General features: G+C 39.0%; 1 protein-coding gene across 3 annotated transcripts; it reads left to right on the plus strand.

The window, feature by feature from the left end:
* The first annotated feature begins 587 nt into the window (after positions 1-587).
* Positions 588-20,171, plus strand: NTMT2 (N-terminal Xaa-Pro-Lys N-methyltransferase 2). Of its 3 annotated transcripts, XM_061382576.1 has the most exons (5): positions 800-889; positions 10,833-11,008; positions 12,236-12,411; positions 17,555-17,804; positions 18,546-20,171. In XM_061382576.1, the coding sequence occupies exons 2-5, from the start codon at positions 10,882-10,884 to the stop codon at positions 18,815-18,817; spliced, it is 825 nt and encodes a 274-aa protein (XP_061238560.1). In that variant the 5' UTR covers positions 800-889; positions 10,833-10,881; the 3' UTR covers positions 18,818-20,171. The 3 variants fall into 3 exon arrangements, with proteins under 3 accessions (XP_061238559.1, XP_061238561.1, XP_061238560.1); XM_061382575.1 differs by lacking the exon at positions 10,833-11,008 and having other exon boundaries at positions 588-889; XM_061382577.1 differs by lacking the exon at positions 10,833-11,008 and having other exon boundaries at positions 588-889; positions 18,594-20,171.
* Positions 20,172-20,480: the final 309 nt, after the last annotated feature.

Raw genomic sequence — 20,480 nt, forward strand, 5'->3', positions numbered from 1 at the left:
TGAGGAAAATCCTATCTTTAATAGGGAAAGATGAAGAAACAGTCCTCCATGACTAGGTATTATTTAGTGCAAGCTAGATGGAAGAGTTTGCTGACAGAGAAAGGTATTTAACATCAGAACAGGCTTTCATATAATTGCATCTCTTGAAGATCCTCAAAAATGGGAAACATGCATCCATCTCTATGAAAAGATTTGGGCAAAACTATACTGATGAAAGAAGCATGGGTAGCTAAGATGACTTTGAACGGTACTTGTAACTTGAGGATTTGACGTTCCAGGAGGAGGGATGGAAATCAGGGAACTGGATCTTCCGCAAAATATTCACGACTCTTTGAAATGGAAATGAGGCTCTTCCAATTTAGGAATCAAATTAAAGAAAGTATTCAGGGTGTTAGCAGGCTGTGCTCCTGCTTGTTTGAAGTGGCAGCTAAAGGAGGGAGGTGTGCTTTTCCCTGGATGAAGCAGGATCTCTCTCAGCCTGGTTTCATCTTTACTTAGCACCTGCTGGCCAGGAGTGGTGTCGCCCGAGCAATCAGACAGTAGACGTGCCAAGAGTCTGACCTCCCTGTGTCTGCTGCCCCTCCCCCCAGCCCCATGACACTTCTCCTGATATAGATGGACAGGGGTTGGTTTAAAATGACAGTCTCAAGTTCGTGTAGAAAGAGAAAGTTAATTCAAAGAAACTGTCAGGCAAGCTTCCTCTCTCTGTAGGAATAATTATTATCCCCTTTCACCATGGCCCACCTGGGAGCCCACTTTGCCTTCAGATCCCGCTGGCAGAAGACCGATGATGAACTCTGTCGACATAGCATGTCCTTTATTCTTCACAAAGCCATTTGCAATGACTTCTTTCAGAGCTATCTCTACCTGCTGGAAAATATTCCCCTGGGTAAGTGAGTCAGAGCTCCTAGATAAGGGATAAGAAATGACTGGAGCCACTATATGAGGTTGTGGGGCTTTTCCAAAAGGAATTAGAACAAGGACACTTTTCAGATAAAAAGGACCCACAACCATTTAAATGGGCTTAAATGTTTCAATGGCATTCTTTTATGGAGAGTGCAAAATCAAGTGCTGCCTGGAAGGTCAAGCCTCTATTTTGGGACTTCCATGCACCACAGACATGAGTAACTTGCTTCTCTGGGTGTTGGCTGCCTGAATATCAGCCTTGTAGAAATGAATTTCTTGAGTTTGAAATGACATTTTTAATATTTGCAAAAGTTTAGAGGTGAGTAAATTAGGTAACTCAAAGATGAGAATATTAATGCAATAGCATATCAACTCACAATTAAAAAGAATGGCTGAACAATAATAGATCAAGGTTGTTGGGGTGAGTGTGTGTCTGCATGTGTATGCATGAGCACACACTCCACATACTGCTTTCTGGCCTTTCTGAGTTACAATAATAGTCTGAGAGCTTAAAGGAGCTGATTTTAGTGTGATCTTTGAATGTTAAGAAAAAAACTGGGCAGTAGTCTGTCTCCATTATAGTTATTTCCTCTAGTTTTCAGGGAACTGGACAATAGGGCAACATAAAGCTTATCTGGTTTGTCTACACTGCTTTTCTCAGCCTGTGTGAAAGTGGTTAGTTAAGCACACTCTTAACAGCCCTGAAGAGGAAATAACTTGTGATTAAAGAGTGAAGTATTCCCTTTGATTTATATTCCCCCAATGAAAGCAGGAGCAGTATGTTTCACCCCAGTCTGTTTTCTTAAGGTTGCTGAAAGCCCCATTGTACACTTGATGTGGGCAGGCTTTCCAGATGGGCAAAGAGCTACATAATTCTTTGTGTTGCATTCAAGACTATATTACCAGCCTACCAAGGTCACTTTCTAAGTCCATTTCTGAGGGGAATCTTTAATTCTAGATATACAAATGACTTCATCTCACATATATACATATATATATATATTCCTTATACAAATTTCTCATTTATGACTTTATTTGATCCTCATACCCACATGATGAGATAGATAGGGTCAGCATTATTACTTTCCTATGCACCTTCTCACTCCTGTCCCCTATACTATTTTTTTAAAATGAGGAAAATAAAATTCAGAGATGATGAGATCAGTCTAGATAGGTCTCACCTAGATACCAAAGCAAGAACCAGGGCTCTTTCTGGTAGATCACATTTTGTTGTGCAGTCGTTAAGTTGTTCCCGATTCTTTGTGACCTCATGGACTGCAGCACTTCAGGCTCCACTGCCCTTCACTGTCTCCTGGAGTTTGCTCAAATTCATATCCTTTGTGTTGGTGATGCTACCTAACCATCTCATCCTCTGCCACCCCCTTCTCCCTTCAATCTTTCCCGGTTTCAGGATCTTTTCCGAGTCCATTCTTTGTGTCAGGTGGCCAAAGTATTGGAGCTTCGGCTTCAGCAACAGTCCTTCCAATGAATATTCAGAGTTGATTTCCTTTAGGACTGACTGGTTTGATCTCCTTGCAGTCCATGGGACTCTCATGAGTCTACTCCAGTGCCATAATTCAAAAGCATCAATTTTTCAGTGTTCAACCTGCTTTAGGATCCAAACTCTCTGATCTACCCATAAGTAATTCCTTTAGGACATAGTCGACATCTCATCTGTATCCAAATGGAAAAATTAGAGCAGTTTATTTGGAAGATGATGATGTTCTGACCACTCCATATATTTTGTCAGACCACTGGAGACACTGTTTGGACGATATCTCAGTAACAGTAGCTTGTTGGCTCATGTTGCGTTAGTCTGGCGAAATATATAAATTCAATAACTTATGAGAGATTCGCTAAGGGGTAGATGACTGCCAAATTTTAAAAATAATTATTAGAGATTAAACCCCATCTCTGAAAGTAGCTAAAGATGAATTTAAAAGACCCCAATAAATATTTATTAGAAAAATTAAATGGCCCCTTACTAATAATTAATTGCAAGTTTCCAACATCCTGAGTCCAAATTCTGGCACTGCTACTGATAGAGAAATCACCCCTGCAAGTTGCTAAACTCTGAGCATCATTTTCCTCAAAACTGTGGGGCTGTTGGAATATTAAATGCAATTATATATGTGAAACTCATCAATGCTCAGTATGCAGTAGCATTTCATTTCCTTCCTTAGAACCAGCTCTCTTTTAAAGTCACCACACAGCCTTCCTTAGAACAGGCATTACCAATGATAAGCTTAATTCGCTGTATGAGAGTTTTCAGGCTCCAGTGGATATTAATGTTTTCACTTTGGAAGTAAAACTCAGCCAGTGGAAGCACTCCTTCCCCAGCCCCCACTGAGGTGTTTTAGAGTTGGCTTCCCCTCCTCTTGATGATTTCAAGACTTCATAGAAATGAAAATAAAGCCCTTCTTTTAAAAGACTGGGGAGCCCTACTGTAGCATCTACACAGAGAGTTTTTTGTTTGGAGTAATTATGGGAAGAATGGCAGCTAACCAGACTCTTTGATTCCTTCTTTCTTCCTTCCTCCCTCCAACTGCCTGCGTTAAGCAGTCAGCCTCACACCAGCTCACTGTGAAGTGACATTCAGTCATGGGGACGCTTGCTGAAATATCCCTGGCTAAGTTCAGTGATTCCTGGAGAAGCAAGAGCATGCATATTCAAAGTCTCCAATGGAATTCTTAGCTATGCCATTGACTATGACAGGTCTTCACAAAGAAATGGAAACATGCTTGTTACTATTCTCAGTGAAGTGAAGTGAAGTGAAGTCACTCAGTCGTGTCCGACTCTTTGTGAGCCCATGGACTGTAGCCTATCAGGCTCCTCTGTCCATGGGATTTTCCAGGCAATAGTACTGGAGTAGATTGCCATTTCCTTCTCCAGGGGATCTTCCTGACCCAGGGATCGAACCTGGGTCTCCCACACTGTAGACAGATGCTTTACCGTCTGAGCCACCAGGGAAGTCTGCTAATCCTCTCAACATCTGTATTAGGTGGTGGGGTTATTTTCTCTCTCCTGAATCTGAGGAACTGATCCACAGAGGAAGTAAGTAACTGGCCAAAGATCACACGGTGATGAGTGTGGAGCAGGATTAGAAGCCAGGCCAGTTGAGCTTTTTAACCACAAAATCATGCTGCCTCTCAGTGTAAATGGCAACTTGACTAGTGAAGGGATCACTACAAGTTTTACCAAAATTTTCCAACTGACAGGAATATAAAAAACAGTCCATGAGGAGCACTGGCTTTCTACTGAAGAAATCAGAAAGATGGGTGAGCCAGTGAATGGGTTCATATAATCTAGTTATACCAGCCCAAATTCAGCTAGAGGCCTGGAGTGAATGAATTTGTCATAGGTGGCTGTTTGTGAACAAATGGGAAGTAGAGTAGGAAAACAATTTAGGTAAATCTCCAGTTTGTATAACAGTGTGGGCCTGTATACAATCCAACTTGGAGGTGTACACATAAGCCAACTCCTCAGTAATTCTTCTAGCACTATCCACAGCATATTTTTAAGGACACAGAAGTCAGTGAATATTTATTCACTATATATTCACTATATATATTCACTATATACAATCCAACTTGGAGGTGTACACATAAGCCAACTCCTCAGTAATTCTTCTAGCACTATCCACAGCATATTTTTAAGGACACAGAAGTCAGTGAATATTTATTCACTATATATTGACTCCTGGACATTGTTAAAGGCTTAGTCTAACTTCGCACTTAGAATAATACTTCCAAGCAGTTTAGCAAAAGGAACAAAGGCTTTGCATTTAAATAATTTGGGTTAGGACCTGGGTGTGACACTTCTTTTCTCCATAATATGGAGCATGTTACTAAATTTTTCAGATTTTTTTCATCACTTACCTGTAAAATAGTGATTACAATTCCAGTTTTTGTGAGGACTAAGAGAGATGACATGAAAGTGCCTTGGCATAATGTCAGGCACATGGGAGGTACCTATTAATGGTTATTAACTCCCCTTCACTTACCCTTTTAAAATAATTAGGCTCTGAGGAAGAAATTGAGAACAATGGTCACAACTTTGCTGTCACAATTAAAACCTAGAATTAATAAAAACATTCCCTAAAATACACTGCTGCTGCTGCTAAGTCACTTCAATCATGTCCAACTCTGTGTGACCCCATAGACAGCAGCCCACCAGGCTCCCCCGTAACTTCCAAATGAAACTCAGCATACAAGTTTTGGCATTTTTCAAGTTGATTTCATCCCTGTGGAAAGCATGGCTGCACAACTCACTGTGCAGTGATACATTTTCCGAAGGTTCATTGTTGCCTTTGCAATACCAATTATGTAAGACCATTTTTCATTTTAAAGAAATGAAGAAGTGGATCGTTTTCCTTTCTTTAGCAGACCGTCCTATACACAGTACTAAATGGGTAAAATATGGATTTTGAATTTAAATAGAACTAGGTTTAAATCCCAGTTATGTCACTCACTATTTGGCAATTTCTTTAACCTCCCGATGCCCTCTTTTCTTCTGTAGATAGTCACGTCTATCTTATATATTCAGTGAGATATAAATGCTAGCATATATAGTACATATATACATGTTTGATCAGTGATGATTACTATTTGTTTATTATTTAGGTTTGCCTAATTAGGAAAATCAATTTATCCTCCTATAGTTTTTCATTAACCACAAAAAGTGTGACCTATGTGTGATTATGTCGTGTGTGCGTGCATGTGCTCAGTTGTGTCAGACTATTTGCGATTCCATGGACTGTAGCCTACCAGGCTCCTTTGTCCATGGGATTCTCCAGGCAAGATTACTGGAGTGGGTTGGCTATTCCCTATATCCATCCACTACTTTGTTGAACCTGTTATCCAAAGAACGAAAAACTAGACAATATTCATTTATTCAGTGAACACTCAAAGGAGGCCTGCTGTGGGTCAGCAGGATGGTAAGTCCTGGGGTTATAAGGAAAATAAGATAGAGCTTTATCCTGAGAGTTTAATGTAGGAGAGAGACCCGCACAGATAATCTTTGTGGAACGTGAGGACATGACAGGCATCACTACAGGATGCTGCAGAGGGAGGTCCAGAGGAGGCCTGGTGACTGCTGGATCAGCTTCTGACTCTTCCGATGTAGAATCTCACCGTGAAAACTCTGTCCCCAGTATCTTTGTATTCTGACCTTTTCACATTCAACAGCGGGTTAGGTAGAACACTGAAATAGGAATTAGAGAGGAAGCCATTTGGCCAAGTGGGCAGGGGACATGACGTGCAGCAGGAACTTGTATACATCCTTGCTGGGGTGGGGAAAGTGTATTTTCCCTCCTTCCTCACCTTTCTTTACTTGTGTTTGAAGGCTGAAAAGAATTTGTGTGCTCAGTTGTGTCTGACTCTTTGTGACCCTATGGACTGTAGCCCACCAGGCTCCTCTGTCCATGGGATTTCCTAGACAAGAATACTGGAGCAGGTTGCCATTTCCTCCTCCAGGGGATCTTCCTGACCCAGGGATTGAATCTGTGTCTCCTGTGTCTCCTGTATTCATAGGTGAAACCTTTTCCACTGAGGTACCTGGAAAGCCCTGAAATAGTCCTCAGTCGAAAAAGAAAAAGCCCACTAAAACTTTCAGGGTTGAGAGTGCATTACTTTACAGGCAAGGAACCCCCGACTCCTAAAGCATTCAGGGAAGAAATAAAACCTAGAGGGACTCTCAGTGTAATTCTAAGGCTTGTTAATGATGACTTTCTAGCATTCTGGCACACACAGACCTTTGGATTCTACCAGGAACACTGATAAAATTCCACTCCCTCCTACCCTTTCTTGTGGATGAGAAAACAGACAAGACTTTGGTGTTTTTTAGATTCCACAAATAAGTGAGATTATACATTATTTATCTTTCTCTGTCTGATTTATATAATTTAGTATAATGCCCTCGAGGTCCATCTATGCTGTCACAAATGGCAGAATTTTCTTCCTTTTATGGCTGAGTAATACTCTATTGTGCCTAGACACATTTTCTTTCCTTCCTCCCTTCCTTTTATCTTTCCTCCCTTCCTTCGTTAAATTTTTACTGTCACTTCTTTAATGGCTAAATTGAGAAGTGATCACCTACAAATCTCTCTTATGGAAGACCTTATACTTCCTAAAGACATCTCCATTTCTTTCCTCTTATAAATAAAAGACTAACTTGATCCAGTATTGTATCTCAAATCATTTCAAACTTACTGTTTAAATCTAGCCTACATATCCTCTGAAGACTTTTAGGTCAATTTCCAGTTGACAAACAGGTCTAATATCTAGAATAAAGTCTAAAAGAGTTATATCCAACTCTACTAAAAAAACAAACAAAAAAGGAAAATAGAGAAGGTACTCAGCAAGCATAAACACTATGCTCTCAACAAATCTTTCTTAGAGAGTTCACAAGATCTTTGTTCTTCTTCAGGGCAAATTCACACGTACTTTATTTTTCTTTTTGTAACCTTGGAAATTGCTTGGAAGTTCAGCTTATAATGTAGGTCAAGAAATAAGCACCATGTTATATCAAGAGCTAATAGAGTGTCTAGCCTCTGGTTTAGACTATACTAGGTGTCACAAAAACATTGCAATCCCACAAGAATAAGCCACTAGATGTATTCTATAATAAAAAGATATAGGCTGATGTTTGATTACCTTATCAATCAACTGGCACCATTGCAGGAGCTATCAGGAGGGGAGTACCTGGGGCTGGACATTACACCTCATATATCTTTTTAGTGAAATGTTCCTGTCAATTAGGTGACAAGCCCATAACCATAAAAACTTACCTATTGAGTCTGACCCCTGCTGAGCTTGGCATTCACTTGTGGTCTAAACGTTGCTGGCATAATGGACCATTCCCATTTCCAGATTAAAGGTTTTAATAAACTCCACCAACTAGTTGACTTAAGCAGGTGATGATGAGAGTGGTTGTTTTGCTGCTTTGGTTGGATCAACAAGAGAGCACTGGGCTGTGGCTTACCTGTGGCTTGCCCCAGAAGCATTCGTCTCTGGGAAGACTTTGTGAGCTGTGATTTCTTAACCTCATTTTCTGAGACATCCAGACGAATTTGGAACAGTCATGTTTTTTTGGCATGGTGATGCTTAATTTTTTCTGTCCCTGTTGAATTTATAAGCATTAATTTTATTCATTATATGTCATTGTTGACATAACACTTTACTGAGTGCTAGGGAAGGGGGACTGGTGTCGGTTCCCAATAATTTTGAACATGAGGGCATTCCTTTTAAAGTTATATTTTCTCAATCAGATGCTCACTTGTATATAAAATGTCAAAAAATCTATATATTTATTAATAGTTTTAAAAGGTTTGTATTTTTAAAATGACAATCTATTGTTCAGTTCAGTTCAGTTCAGTCACTCAGTCGTGTTCGACTCTTTGCGACCCCATGGACCGCAGCATGACAGGCCTCCCTGTCCATCACCAGCTCCTGGAGTTTACCCAAACTCATGTCCATTGAGTCAGTGATGCCATCCAACCATCTCATCCTCTGTCGTCCCCTTCTTCTCCTGCCCTCAATCTTTCCCAGCATCAGGGTCTTTTCAAATGAGTCGGCTCTTCACATCAGGTGGCCAAAGTATTGGAGCTTCAACTTCAACATCAGTCCTTCCAATGAACATCCAGGACTGATCTCCTTTAGGATGGACTGGTTGGATCTCCTTACAATCCAAGGGACTGTCAAGAATCTTCTCCAACACCACAGTTCAAAAGCATCAATTCTTCTGCACTCAGCTTTCTTTATAGTCAAACTCTCACATCCATACATGACTACTGGACTATTTATTAATAGTTTTAAAAGGTTTGTGTTTTTAAAATGACAATCTATTGTATAATTAACATATATAGGAAATATAGTATATAATATTGTTAGTCTCTAGAAAATAACATACATGGGTTCTGATTCCTATATTCCTTTTAGCAAATTCATGATCACTCAAGGGTCCAAATATTGGCCTCAGCGTCTTCAAGGTAGGAAATAATGATGTAACTCCACAGATGAAATATACTACAATGGATAGAAGTAGGGTTTATTGGATTTTTAACTTTTAGAATAAAAATTTGGAACTATGTAACCGTTATTCAATTCAGAGCCATGTGGTACATTAATCCACCGTCACAATCTTGGTGTTCCTAGTAAAGTTTAAATAGATTCTCTTTTCTTATACTCCTTCTATGTACAATTATGTCATATTTTGGTTTGCTTCATATCCTGATTGTAACATTCTTTTATACAGTTGTATATTTTACTTGGAGCATTCAACTGTCTTTTATTTTTGTTGAGGTTAAAAATATGTCTTCCTAAGGATATTACTCATGTCTTCTCACTTCTTCCCTACTATCTATTGCCCAGAATCCAGTTCATTCTATTTCCTGAAGATATTTTTGAAGCCAATGCTTTCTGTTGTAGTATAAACTGATTTCTTTCTAGATCTAATAATATCTACCATTTTGGGATTTCTTTTCATTGGATTCCTGGGTTAATTTTGTTTTCTTTCATGATATATCTTCTCAATTTTAACCCTCACTGAGCTGGAATATAGCTTTGAGAAACTTCTGAAGAATGAATATGGGAGGTAAATATTCTCTCACCATTTGAATGGTAATATATTTTAGCTTCAAAATAATTTTCCCTTAAAATATTGATGACACTGTTTTTCAGTGTTTGTGATGAGATCTGTGTTATAAGCCTGAGTCTACTCCTTTGAATATACGGCTGCCAGGTAAACTATGAGGTCAGTTAAATTTGAAATTAAGATATGCTAAGTCGTGTCTGACTCTGTGCGACCCCACAGATGGCAGTCCACCAGACACCCCGGTCCCTGGGATTCTCCAGGCAAGAACACTGGAGTGGGTTGCCATTTCCTTCTCCAATGCATGAAAGTAAAAAGTGAAAGTGAAGTCGCTCAGTCGGGTCTGACTCTTAGTGACCCCATGGATTGCAGCCTAACAGGCTCCTCCATCCATGGGATTTTCCAAGCAAGAGTACTGGAGTGGGGTGCCATTGCCTAGTCCGGAATTTAAGATAATCAACAAACAATTTTTTAGTAAAAGTATGTCCCATGCAATGTGTGGTATTTTGAGCATATTTATACTAATAAATTATCCATTGATTATCTAAAATTCAAAAGTAATTGTATGTCTTATATTTTTATTTGCTAACTCTGGCAACCCTACTTGAAAGTCAGCAAACTTTTCCCCTGTAAATAACTTAATAATCTTCTCATTACTCTTGGTGTTTTGAAATTTCCTAAAGATATGTATGAATGTGACATGAATTATTTTTGATAAAAATTTTCATAAATAAAAATATTTTTATTTAAATAAAGTATATTTAAGTATTTTAATTAATTTATTTACTTTAATTGGAGGGTACTTTACAATATTATGGTGGTTTTTGCCATACAGTGACGTGAATCAGCGAGGTTTTTAAAATCCATATTGCTCAGTACTCTTGGACCTTACAATCTCTTTCAGCTTGAGAAATTTTATCTGTTTTTTCTGTAATAATTTTCTTCTCTTCATTTTCTGTTTTTGAGAATCTTAATTAGCTTGATGTTGGGTCTTCTGAATTAAATCTTTATAGCTTTAATATTTTTACTTGTGTTTTCTGAATCTACCTTTTCCTTTATGTCCTGATTTGTTTACTCAATGTTAACTCCAAATGTTTACTCAATATTAACTCCAAAGTTTTTGGTAATCAAAACTTTAATTTCTAAGAATTCTTTATTATGTTTTACATTGCCATTTTCTTGACATCTTATCTTCAATTTATGATGCACCTGTTCTCGTATCTCCTCATGGATAAAAATTTTTGCTTGGTTTTGGTTTAAATTCTCATTAATTTCCTGGATTATTTCTATTTCCTTTGAAGTCAGTTTTGATTGTTTATCTCTCTTTTGTTTTTCAGACATTCACCCTCATGTATTTGGAAGTCATTTTTTAATCCATGGTTAGGGATGAAGGACAAGGTAAAGGAGTTTAGGTGGTGGAGAAGATTTCCTCTGTTACATACTTCTCCACTGAATAGAAAGGATGCCCAGGAGCTCTACATATGCCAGTTGACTTTACCAGACTCTGATGAATGTAAGCAGATGAGGTGCCTGGAACCTTCTATATGCCAGAATTACTATTTTAGGATCCCAACACTAATGGGTCTAGTTCTCCTTTTTTTCTTTTTTTAGAGAAGAGACTATTTACCCCCCCCCCCCCTTAGATTATAGCTGTGCTGCTTGTCACTTTTGGGAGGAAGTACATTGGTCATCTCCCAGTTGGCCTGCAGGCAGATTTTAAATAAACTTTTACTTCCTTTGCAGATGTCCTGAGCTGTAAATTATATAGTTTTGTTCCATCTGCTTTTTGTCTTCCAGAAATTTGTTGAAATCATGAATTTATTGGCGGTCCCTCCTCATTTTCTTCATTGTTACAGATTGAGTTTATTAAAACAATTCATGGGGAGTATTGGGAATGAGAGAAGACAAATGGATGGATTCAGCTTATAATCTTGAACGAGAAATTCCTCCCTTTCATCTCACTTTCTATCATTTCCTTCTGAATGCTCTCTAATGAACATATTTTATATCTGCAAGGATGCATTTTAATTTACAAATCACATTTAAGTGCATGCTTATTTACCTTTCAGAAGTGGGAACACATGTTTTTATAAAAATAAATGTTTAAAAATAATACCTCACTTCTTTTCTGAAATAATGACATAGTATATGTGAATGTGCCTAGTATAATACCTAGTACAAAACAGTTGCTCAAAAAATATTATACTTTTTAGTATTTTATTTTCAGAACTTAGGGCTCAAGCACATTTTCTGTTATGTTGGTACAAAGAGATATATGGGTATGAATTGCTTGAAAAAGAAATGAAAAAAATACCTATCCCTAATCTACCTTGTGGTTAGAAGTAAGGATTAGTGATCAAATTTCCATAAACTATTTTAAGGTCAAAGATAAAACTTACTGTGAAACTTGTGAAATTATTTATTCTACTGTAGCAAACACTATTGAATACTTTTAAACACAGTGACAAGCTATTTTTAAAATTAAACTCTAGGTTTATTAAATCATGAAAATGCCACGACTGTGATTTATACATGACCCACCTGAAGATCATAGGGGTTGAGAAGTTTACCCAAGGTTAAATAGCAATAACTGAGCTAGAGCTCAAGCCCAGATCTTCTGACATCAAACGAATACCCTTTCCTCCATACCACAGATTTGCAGGCTTCTAAGAGGAAATTCGCTGCATGATAAGAATGAACTTGTTCTGTCACTTAAATATTAATAATGTTTTATTTTCAGTGAAATTGTATGCTTTAACAAGTCAAGTAATCAATGGTGAGATGCAGTTCTATGCCAGAGCTAAACTCTTCTATCAAGAAGTACCAGCTACAGAAGAGGGTATGATGGGAAATTTCATTGAATTGTCCAACCCAGATATCCAGGCCTCTCAGAAATTTCTCAGGAAATTTGTTGGGGTGAGTATCCAACTGTAGTTTGATTAGGAAGCAAAGTTCTTGCAAACAATGAGCTCACAGGCTTCTGTGTTGTTGCTTCAGTCATATGAAAGCCAAATGGGTGAGCCATGGGTTTAGTGTGAAAGCCTGTTTTAAGAGGTTCAAAAAGGATGGGGCACATTAAATGACTGGTTTATCCTAGTTGGCATCACTCTCCTAGCACCAGCTTATTTCTTATGCTTCAGGGGAAGGTGAACTAGCAGTGTTAATATTACAAGTAGTAGATTAAGAAGACTTCTCTTTCAGATCCCATAGATAAGCAGTTGACACTCAGATGACCAATGAGAAATCATGCCATTTGGGATCTTGGGGTGATTTATTGAGTCTCTGTAATAAAAACTCAACATTGTAGGGAAATGCAGGCTTATGTTTAGTTTAAAAATGATAAGTATAGTAGAATATCTTTATATTGTTTTCTACACACTTGAGACATTGCCTTGAAAAACTGTGATCCCTTTATAGATTTGGTGTTGGGTAAAACTCCACTTCCATACTTTCAGGCCACATGGAGATGGGTCATATACTTTAGGGGCCAGAATCTTGGGCCCCAGAGTCATTATGGTTCTTCTTACAGTGTAAGCCACCTTGGGTTTACTCCTTAAATTCTCTTAAACCTCCATTTTCTTACCTGTGTCTAGAGTATAACCACAGAACATATCTTGTAGGATAATGTGAAGCTCAAATGAGATAATATATGTCAAATATTTACTTTAGTGCACATAATTATTATGCAATAGAGCTCATTTATTGCTACTACTACTAACAAGCTTTCATATAATTCAGTCATTGTATTTTTTGGAGCTTCATTTAGTTGGGGCTTCCCTGGTGGCTCAGGTGGTAAAACATCTGCCCACGATGCAGGAGACCCAGTTTCAATCCCTGGGTCGGGAAGATCCCCTGGAGAAGGAAATGGAACCCACTCCAGTACTCTTGCCTGGAAAATTCCATGAATGGAGGAGCCTGGTAGGCTACAATCCATAGAGTTGCAAAGAGTTGGACACAACTGAATGACTTACTTTCACTTTTTCATTTAGTTTTTAGAACAGACAACCCACATAATAAAGCTGCTGTTGGTTCTACTGAGAACAAAGTCCTAACTAGCAAACAGGTTTTGTTCCAATTCACTATGAAGTTATTCATCTGAAATTTGGACTCCATTTTATTCTGATGAAGGAACCATTAAGAATATTACAAATATTTGGGATTAAGTTGTCAACCTATTTAGAAGCATAATATTAATAGTTTCCCTAGTGTTGAGGTGAGGTTCACTTTTTATCCAACATTCTCTGAAGTACCCTTTGCCTGAGTATAGAAAAATAGAATCAGGATGGAGCACTCATTGGGGCAAAGTGTCTGGACATCAACTGTGGCCATAAAGGACTACAAAACTAGAGATGATGGCTGGGGTTATTTATAGATCAGGTTAACCTGGAATATTTTAAAATCAGTGTTACTGACTGACTTCACCGAGCACTTTATCTGAGATAGTCACTCTGATGAGCACTTTAGAAGTACTATCTTATTGTTCTTCATAATAATTTTGGGAGGTAAGTACTATTATTATTTCTCATTTTCATGGTTGGGGAAACTGAGGCTTCTAGAGATTAAGTACATTTTCAAGGTTACACAGTTGGTAAGAGACAGATCTGGGACTCATGCCCGACAAGGTCTGTCTGATACCAAATTCCCAGCTCTTATCCACGACATATTTTTTCTATTTGTCTCATGAAGCAGAAAAATCCCTGCTCTCTGTGTGTGTGTGTGTGGACCACAGACCTCAACTCTCCCCCAATCTGGCGAAGAGCAATCCTTCCTGCTCGCCTCGAGGTGAGGCTGACTTTGATCCCAGTGCATTTCAGAAGCTTTAGTTAGTAATCCGGCTGTCTTGTCACTCCATGTGGAATGCCAAACTGACCACAGGGATGCTGGTCAGACAGAGCCCATACACAGGCCCACAGACCTGGGAAAGGAAACAGGCTTCTGCTGGCATATTTATGTTGGAAATGAGTAGTCTGCTTTTTTCAAACAAATATAAGGAGTCCTTCTTAGTAGACAAGGCTCATTGTGAAGCTGTGACCTCAAAGTACAAACATAGTCTTTTTAAAGAAATGATATTTTGGTACTTTGACCTTAATAATATGCTAAATTAGTATCCAGGTCAAGATACAAGGAGTTTGGGAACATGAGTATCTGACATGATTTATCCTTATGTCAACTGGGAAAAGGCAGATTGTTTAATTTAAAGTTTTGCTTTCCTTTCAACACTTAGTGATCTGGGACAGTGGGAAAACACTTTTAAACTTGTTGCAAATGTGCTTACTTTAGCAAATAAACAAACGATACCAAGATAATATCAGTGGCAAAACTGATAACATTCCTTACTTTTAGCTTTTTGAGGGGAAAGTAAAAATTTATAAAAAGGAATTGGTATTTGATGGTTTTATCTCTTGATATTTCTCAGAGATCGGATGACTGAAAAATTGGGGGCTAACTGTATTTCACGGTTTTTATACAGTGGTATTTAACACTTTAGTTTCAAACTCCAATGGAAAGAAGGTAAAATAATATTCTTTGACACAAAAGACATAGGCAGAATCAAAATGAAAATGAAATTTCTTAGAGTATTTTACTGTTTTATATAAATCCAAAAATATGAAGATAATAAATAATAAGATAAATAATAAGATAATTAAAGTTCTGAAATCACACATTTATGTGGTTTTGGTCACATTCACGGAGGTGCATCAAATTTCAATCCAAGCACAGTAATAAGCAGCCAGAGTGTCCAAGAGAGTAGAGATGTTGTCCCAGAGGTCAGTCTTTAAATGTCTCTTCTCAGAGGCACAGCATGAGGATGAGAGAAAGAGGAAAAAACTTGGTGCCAGGATATGCGAGGCTGTGCCAAACACGGGGAACGGCATGGAATAAAGACAACTAGGCGGTAGCGGTGAGGGGCAAAAGTGCACAAGATTTGAGTAAAAGGCATCTTTTGTGTTTTTATATAACAGTTTTTGTATATTTGTGTATTCGTGCGTACATATGTGCTCAGTCACCTCAGTCGTGTCTGACTCTTTGTGACACATCGGACTGTAGCCTGCCAAGCTCCTCTGTCCATAGGGATTCTCCAGTCAATACTGGAGTGGGTTGCCATGCCCTCCTCCAGGGGATCTTCTCGACTCAGGGATTGAACCTGCGTCTCTTATGTCTCTTGCACTGGCAGTAGGGTTCTTTACCACTAAAACCACCTGGGAAGGCCAATTGTTTTGTATATTGTTTTGAAACTGTTGTTTCAAGGATAGCTACAGTCAAATATCATACAACATAAACACACACATATACATATATATATACATATATACACATGTTTATTTCATAGATATATGCTGGTTGTGTGTGTGTGTGTATGTATATTACTTTATAGAAGCAAATTTGAGAAGGTTTTCATTGGCTGATATCCTCCTATCTCTACTAACTATTCATCTTTCACTGTCAGTTAATTGAATTCAGAATTTTACTTTTAAAAAGTTTAAGGGCTTTTTGTCCAATAAGTCATGTGATTTCTGATACAAAAACAGAAACAATTTTTAGCATGAAAAGAGACAGGGGGACTTTGCTGCAACTACCTTTTATCCTCATAAATGTGCTGTATGCCATAGAGGCTGAGTTTGAAGTGAAATTCTGGCCTGAGAATGGAACAGATTGCATTTCCTCAGCTCAGGTCCTAAAAATTATCTTCCACACAAGAACAGTAGATAATTCAGAGCCCTCAAAATCAGTTTTGAAAAACATAAATTTTAATCATCCACCCCAGTATGAATTGAAATGTGTTCACTGCATGAGTTTGAAAAGCAATTTTAAACCTCTGAAAGATTCTCTCTGCTTTGCTCTCTCTCTTTTTCTACAAGGCAATAAGCTACAGTGCAGGTCCATTTGCTATGGATTTGACCCAAATTGGCAATTAACAAAGTTCTACTTCAGAGAAGGCGATGGCACCCCACTCCAGTACTCTTGCCTGGAAAATCCCATGGACGGAGGGGCCTGGTGGGCTGCAGTCCATGGGGTCGCTAGGAGTCAGACACGACTGAGCGACTTCACTTTCACTTTTCACTTTCATGCACTGGAGAAGGAAATGGCAACCCACTCCAGTGTTCTTGCCTGGAGAATCCCAGGGACGGGGGAGCCTGGTGGGCTGCGGTCTCTGGGTCGCACAGAGTCGGACACGACTGAAGCGACTTAGCATCAGCAGCAGCAGCAAAGTTCTACTTTCATAGAACTTTAAATGGCCCACTTCTTATAAAACATTACCTAGTTCTCAAACCTAAGACATTTTCTAAAATCTTATTTTTTAATTATTTGAAAGACCTATAATTGGATAAAATAAAGAAGGCAAAAACTAGACATGTTTGGATATGTTTTGAAAAAAGTCATTGAATGTTTTATAACTTGACTCTGGCAGTGGGTGCAGGCATTCTAAAGTTGCTTCAGTGCTACAACTCTGTGCTATGGTATGGATTATAGCCTGCCAGGCTCCTCCGTCCAAGGGTGTCTCCAGGCAAGAATACTGGAGTGGGTTGCCATGCCCTCCTTCAGGGGATCTTCCCATCCCAGGGATTGAACCCATGTCTCTTATGTCTCCTGCATTGGCAGGGGGGCTCTTTATCACTAGTGCCACCTAGGAAGTCCACGGTGGTGGGTACATACCTGTATACATTTGTCCAGACTCCTTGAATGGTACATTTAAAACAGTACATTAAATTTTATGTGTGTGTGTATGTTAGTTGCTATGTCGTGCCCCACTCTTTGTGACCCCATGGACTGTAGCCTGCCAGGCTCCCCTGTCCACGGAGTTCTCCAGGCAAGAATACTCCAGGCAAGAATAATGAGTGGGTTTCCATTCCCTTCTCTAGGGGATCTTCCTGATGTAGGGATCAAACCGAGGTCTTTTGCATTGTAGGCAGATTCTTTACTGTCTGAGCCACCAAGGAAACCCACATTTAATTATATGAACTTGACCTAAATGAAGTTTACTTAAAGAGGTAACTGAGTGTCAAGACTCAGGGAGAATGTCTGTTATTGGAATGTTCCACAAGGTACCTTTCTGCAGGGGCCCGGGAGAGCTGGCACGGACTGTGCCTTGGACTGCGGCTCTGGGATAGGAAGAGTGAGCAAGCATGTCCTGTTGCCGGTTTTCAACACTGTGGAACTAGTGGACATGATGGAATCGTTCCTCCTCGAAGCACAGAACTACCTGCAGGTCAAAGGCGACAAGGTAGAAAGCTACCACTGCTATAGCCTGCAGGAATTCACACCCCCACTGGGAAGATACGATGTCATCTGGATTCAGTGGGTCATTGGTTAGTTCTGCATGGCATTGCATCTTCCCTTCTCCCCACTAACTGGAGGACTTGTGGAGGCAGAGCAAAGACACAAAGAGATATTTGGCTCTAGCTGCACTTAGAACAGTTAGCTAGTCTAACATATAATGCGAACTCCCCCCAAACTCTGGTCCTCTGGATTCTGCCCCTAACATCCACTGAACAAGGCTGGTGATTCCCATTCTTAGGATGGAGTGTCTTTGTGCCAACCTAAATCCTAGAAGAAAACTGAATATTTGAAAAACTTTAAAAAGTGTATCTCCATTATTGACAAACCTTGGCTTTCTTAGATTTAAATTCTCAGGAAATGAGACAGCAGTGAATGAGATTTTGGTCTGAGTGTGTGTGTGAGTGTGTGTGTGTGTGTGTGTGTGTAAGACACAGAGGAATAATGGCAGAGTTGAGCTGTTCAGCAGACAAGGAGTGAATCCAAGGGATGAGGAGTGGTTTATTTTGTGCCTGGGAGGTAGATAGACTAGGTTGGTATAATAGCTGTTTTACAGAGCTTGCACTGATTCTCCTCAAAGAGGATACCTGTCCTCTTACCTAAATTCTCAAAGCCTCCCACAACAAAACAATTCAGGCTATGAAATAATTCATGAATGAATGAACAAACAAGCTCCCGATTTGTAGCCTTGTGGCCGTTCAGTCTTGCCTACTCACCTCCTTCCCCACCCACCCTTTCATCCTGTTCCCCCATTTACTTGGCCTCACCTGTAGGGTACCTGACCGATAAAGACCTTCTTGCGTTTCTTTCCCGGTGCCGAGATGGCCTGAAGGAAAATGGCATCATCATACTGAAGGACAATGTGGCCCGGAAGGGCTGCATCTTCGATCTCTCTGACAGCAGCGTGACTCGGGACATGGACATCCTTCAGACCCTCATTAGGAAGAGTGGGCTGGTGGTGCTAGGCCAGCAGAAGCAGGACGGCTTTCCAGAGCAATGTGTCCCGGTGTGGATGTTTGCGCTGCACAGCGATGGAAGCTCCTGACCAGCTGCCGGAGTGAACGACTGCACTGCACAAAGGTGCATTGGGAAGAGTGGCTCTCCTCTGATTCACAAGTTACACCCCTTGTGATCCACGGAGGAATGAACAGAAGGGAGGCAATGTATGTTTTAAAATGGTTGATGTCACGTTTCCACTAATTATGTAAGTACATGCACACACGCTGTGACTTTTCCAAAAGATAAATGGAATGTGACATCTGGAAAAACATCTGAACTGTACCAGTGTACCCATAAAAACAGGAAAGGGAGCAACAGTCACAAAATAGAAACCGCATTGGTCTCTGAAGATTTGCATTAAAGAGTAGTTTAAGGTGGGTGGGATAAAGTCTAGACCACCTTTCTCTGCCCTTATGCTAGATACTTTATACTTCCTTCCTCTTTGGGAATATTACTTCTCTCAGACAAAAATCTCCCCTTAATTAAGAAAGCACCAGTCAAAATAACCTTGTTAAACAATTCCATTACTTAATTTTGTCTTTGGCAGAAAAAAAAAATGTGGTTTCACTTTCTATTTTGGGTCAGTTTCGCTGCCCAATGATGTAATATGGATGCAATTTCATAACAGAAGTCTGCATTTCAGTGATGGGGAAGTGTCTCCTTTCAGGAGAAAATGTTTTACCCTTGAAATTTCAGCTGTGAACATGTAAGTGAATGTCATTGATAATCTAATTTTAGTCACTGGCTTCTAACACAACTTGCTTCATTGCAGTCGCTCCTGTTTCCTTGATTGATAAGAATGTACACTGGAAAGAGGTAGGAAATGGTAAACCTGAAAACTGAACTAACTGCATTAGTTTAATTAAAAACATCTAAAATCTTTCAAAAACAAAAATGTAACTTAATTTCTATTAGCAGAATGTTTAAATATAACTTCTATTTTATTTAAAATGCTCTAAAGTCTTCATGTGAAGGATTTGTCTTTTGATGTATTATATATTGAGTCTTCCATGAAATACAATCAGTTTAAGTAAAGAAAGTCTGTTAAATGCATATGCTATCACCCTAAAATCATGTTTATAAGTGATAGCTCTAAATTAGGAGGAAAATAATTATTATAAAACACTATGTTGATATAGCATGATTTAGTAGTCTGATTTTATGTCCTGGAAAATTATGTCACTCTGCCACTGGCACCTTCCAGCTGCAGTATGTTATTCATAACATTTTAGGGTAATGTAACAGAATGTGAGTTAAAATCATTGCTGGAGAAACCAGAGACCAAAATTAAATAAAATGATGAATCATTACCAAACAGAATTATTAATGACAAAACAAGAATTCTCATGTTTTCATCCTCTATGTATTGGAAAAAATTAACTAAATCTTCCTTTTCAGCCCATCCTAGGCATTTTCTGCTTCTTTTACACTTAGCACCCTATTCTCTTACTTCTTGACTTTCTGCTTTGCAAGTACTCACATGCTGATCGACACAGTTGTCCATTCCTCAGCACCCTGGTTCCTGAGCTCAAGGAGGAAATAACATAATTGCCCCATTAATATGAACACATAATCTTTAACTCAGCTGAATCTTTGGAATAGATCAGCAGTCCCTTTTCTCTTCCTATGTCATTTTCTGTTCTTCTTAGAAAACTTCCAGATCTTTATTGTGCCACAAAAATTCCCAACTCCATATCTATTTTTCACTT

Source organism: Bos javanicus, chromosome 16 (assembly GCF_032452875.1).
Source record: "Bos javanicus breed banteng chromosome 16, ARS-OSU_banteng_1.0, whole genome shotgun sequence".
Taxonomy (NCBI): domain Eukaryota; kingdom Metazoa; phylum Chordata; class Mammalia; order Artiodactyla; family Bovidae; genus Bos; species Bos javanicus.

What these genes read in the sequence shown, in the direction of transcription:
- NTMT2 (XM_061382575.1), top strand. Translation starts at nt 736, where the DNA reads ATGGCCCACCTGGGAGCCCACTTTGCCTTCAGATCCCGCTGGCAGAAG. An exon ending in GCTGGAAAATATTCCCCTGG is followed by an intron (nt 890 to 12,235) that starts GTAAGTGAGTCA and finishes TTTTATTTTCAG; the next exon opens with TGAAATTGTATGCTTTAACA. An exon ending in CTGGATTCAGTGGGTCATTG is followed by an intron (nt 17,805 to 18,545) that starts GTTAGTTCTGCA and finishes CCTCACCTGTAG; the next exon opens with GGTACCTGACCGATAAAGAC.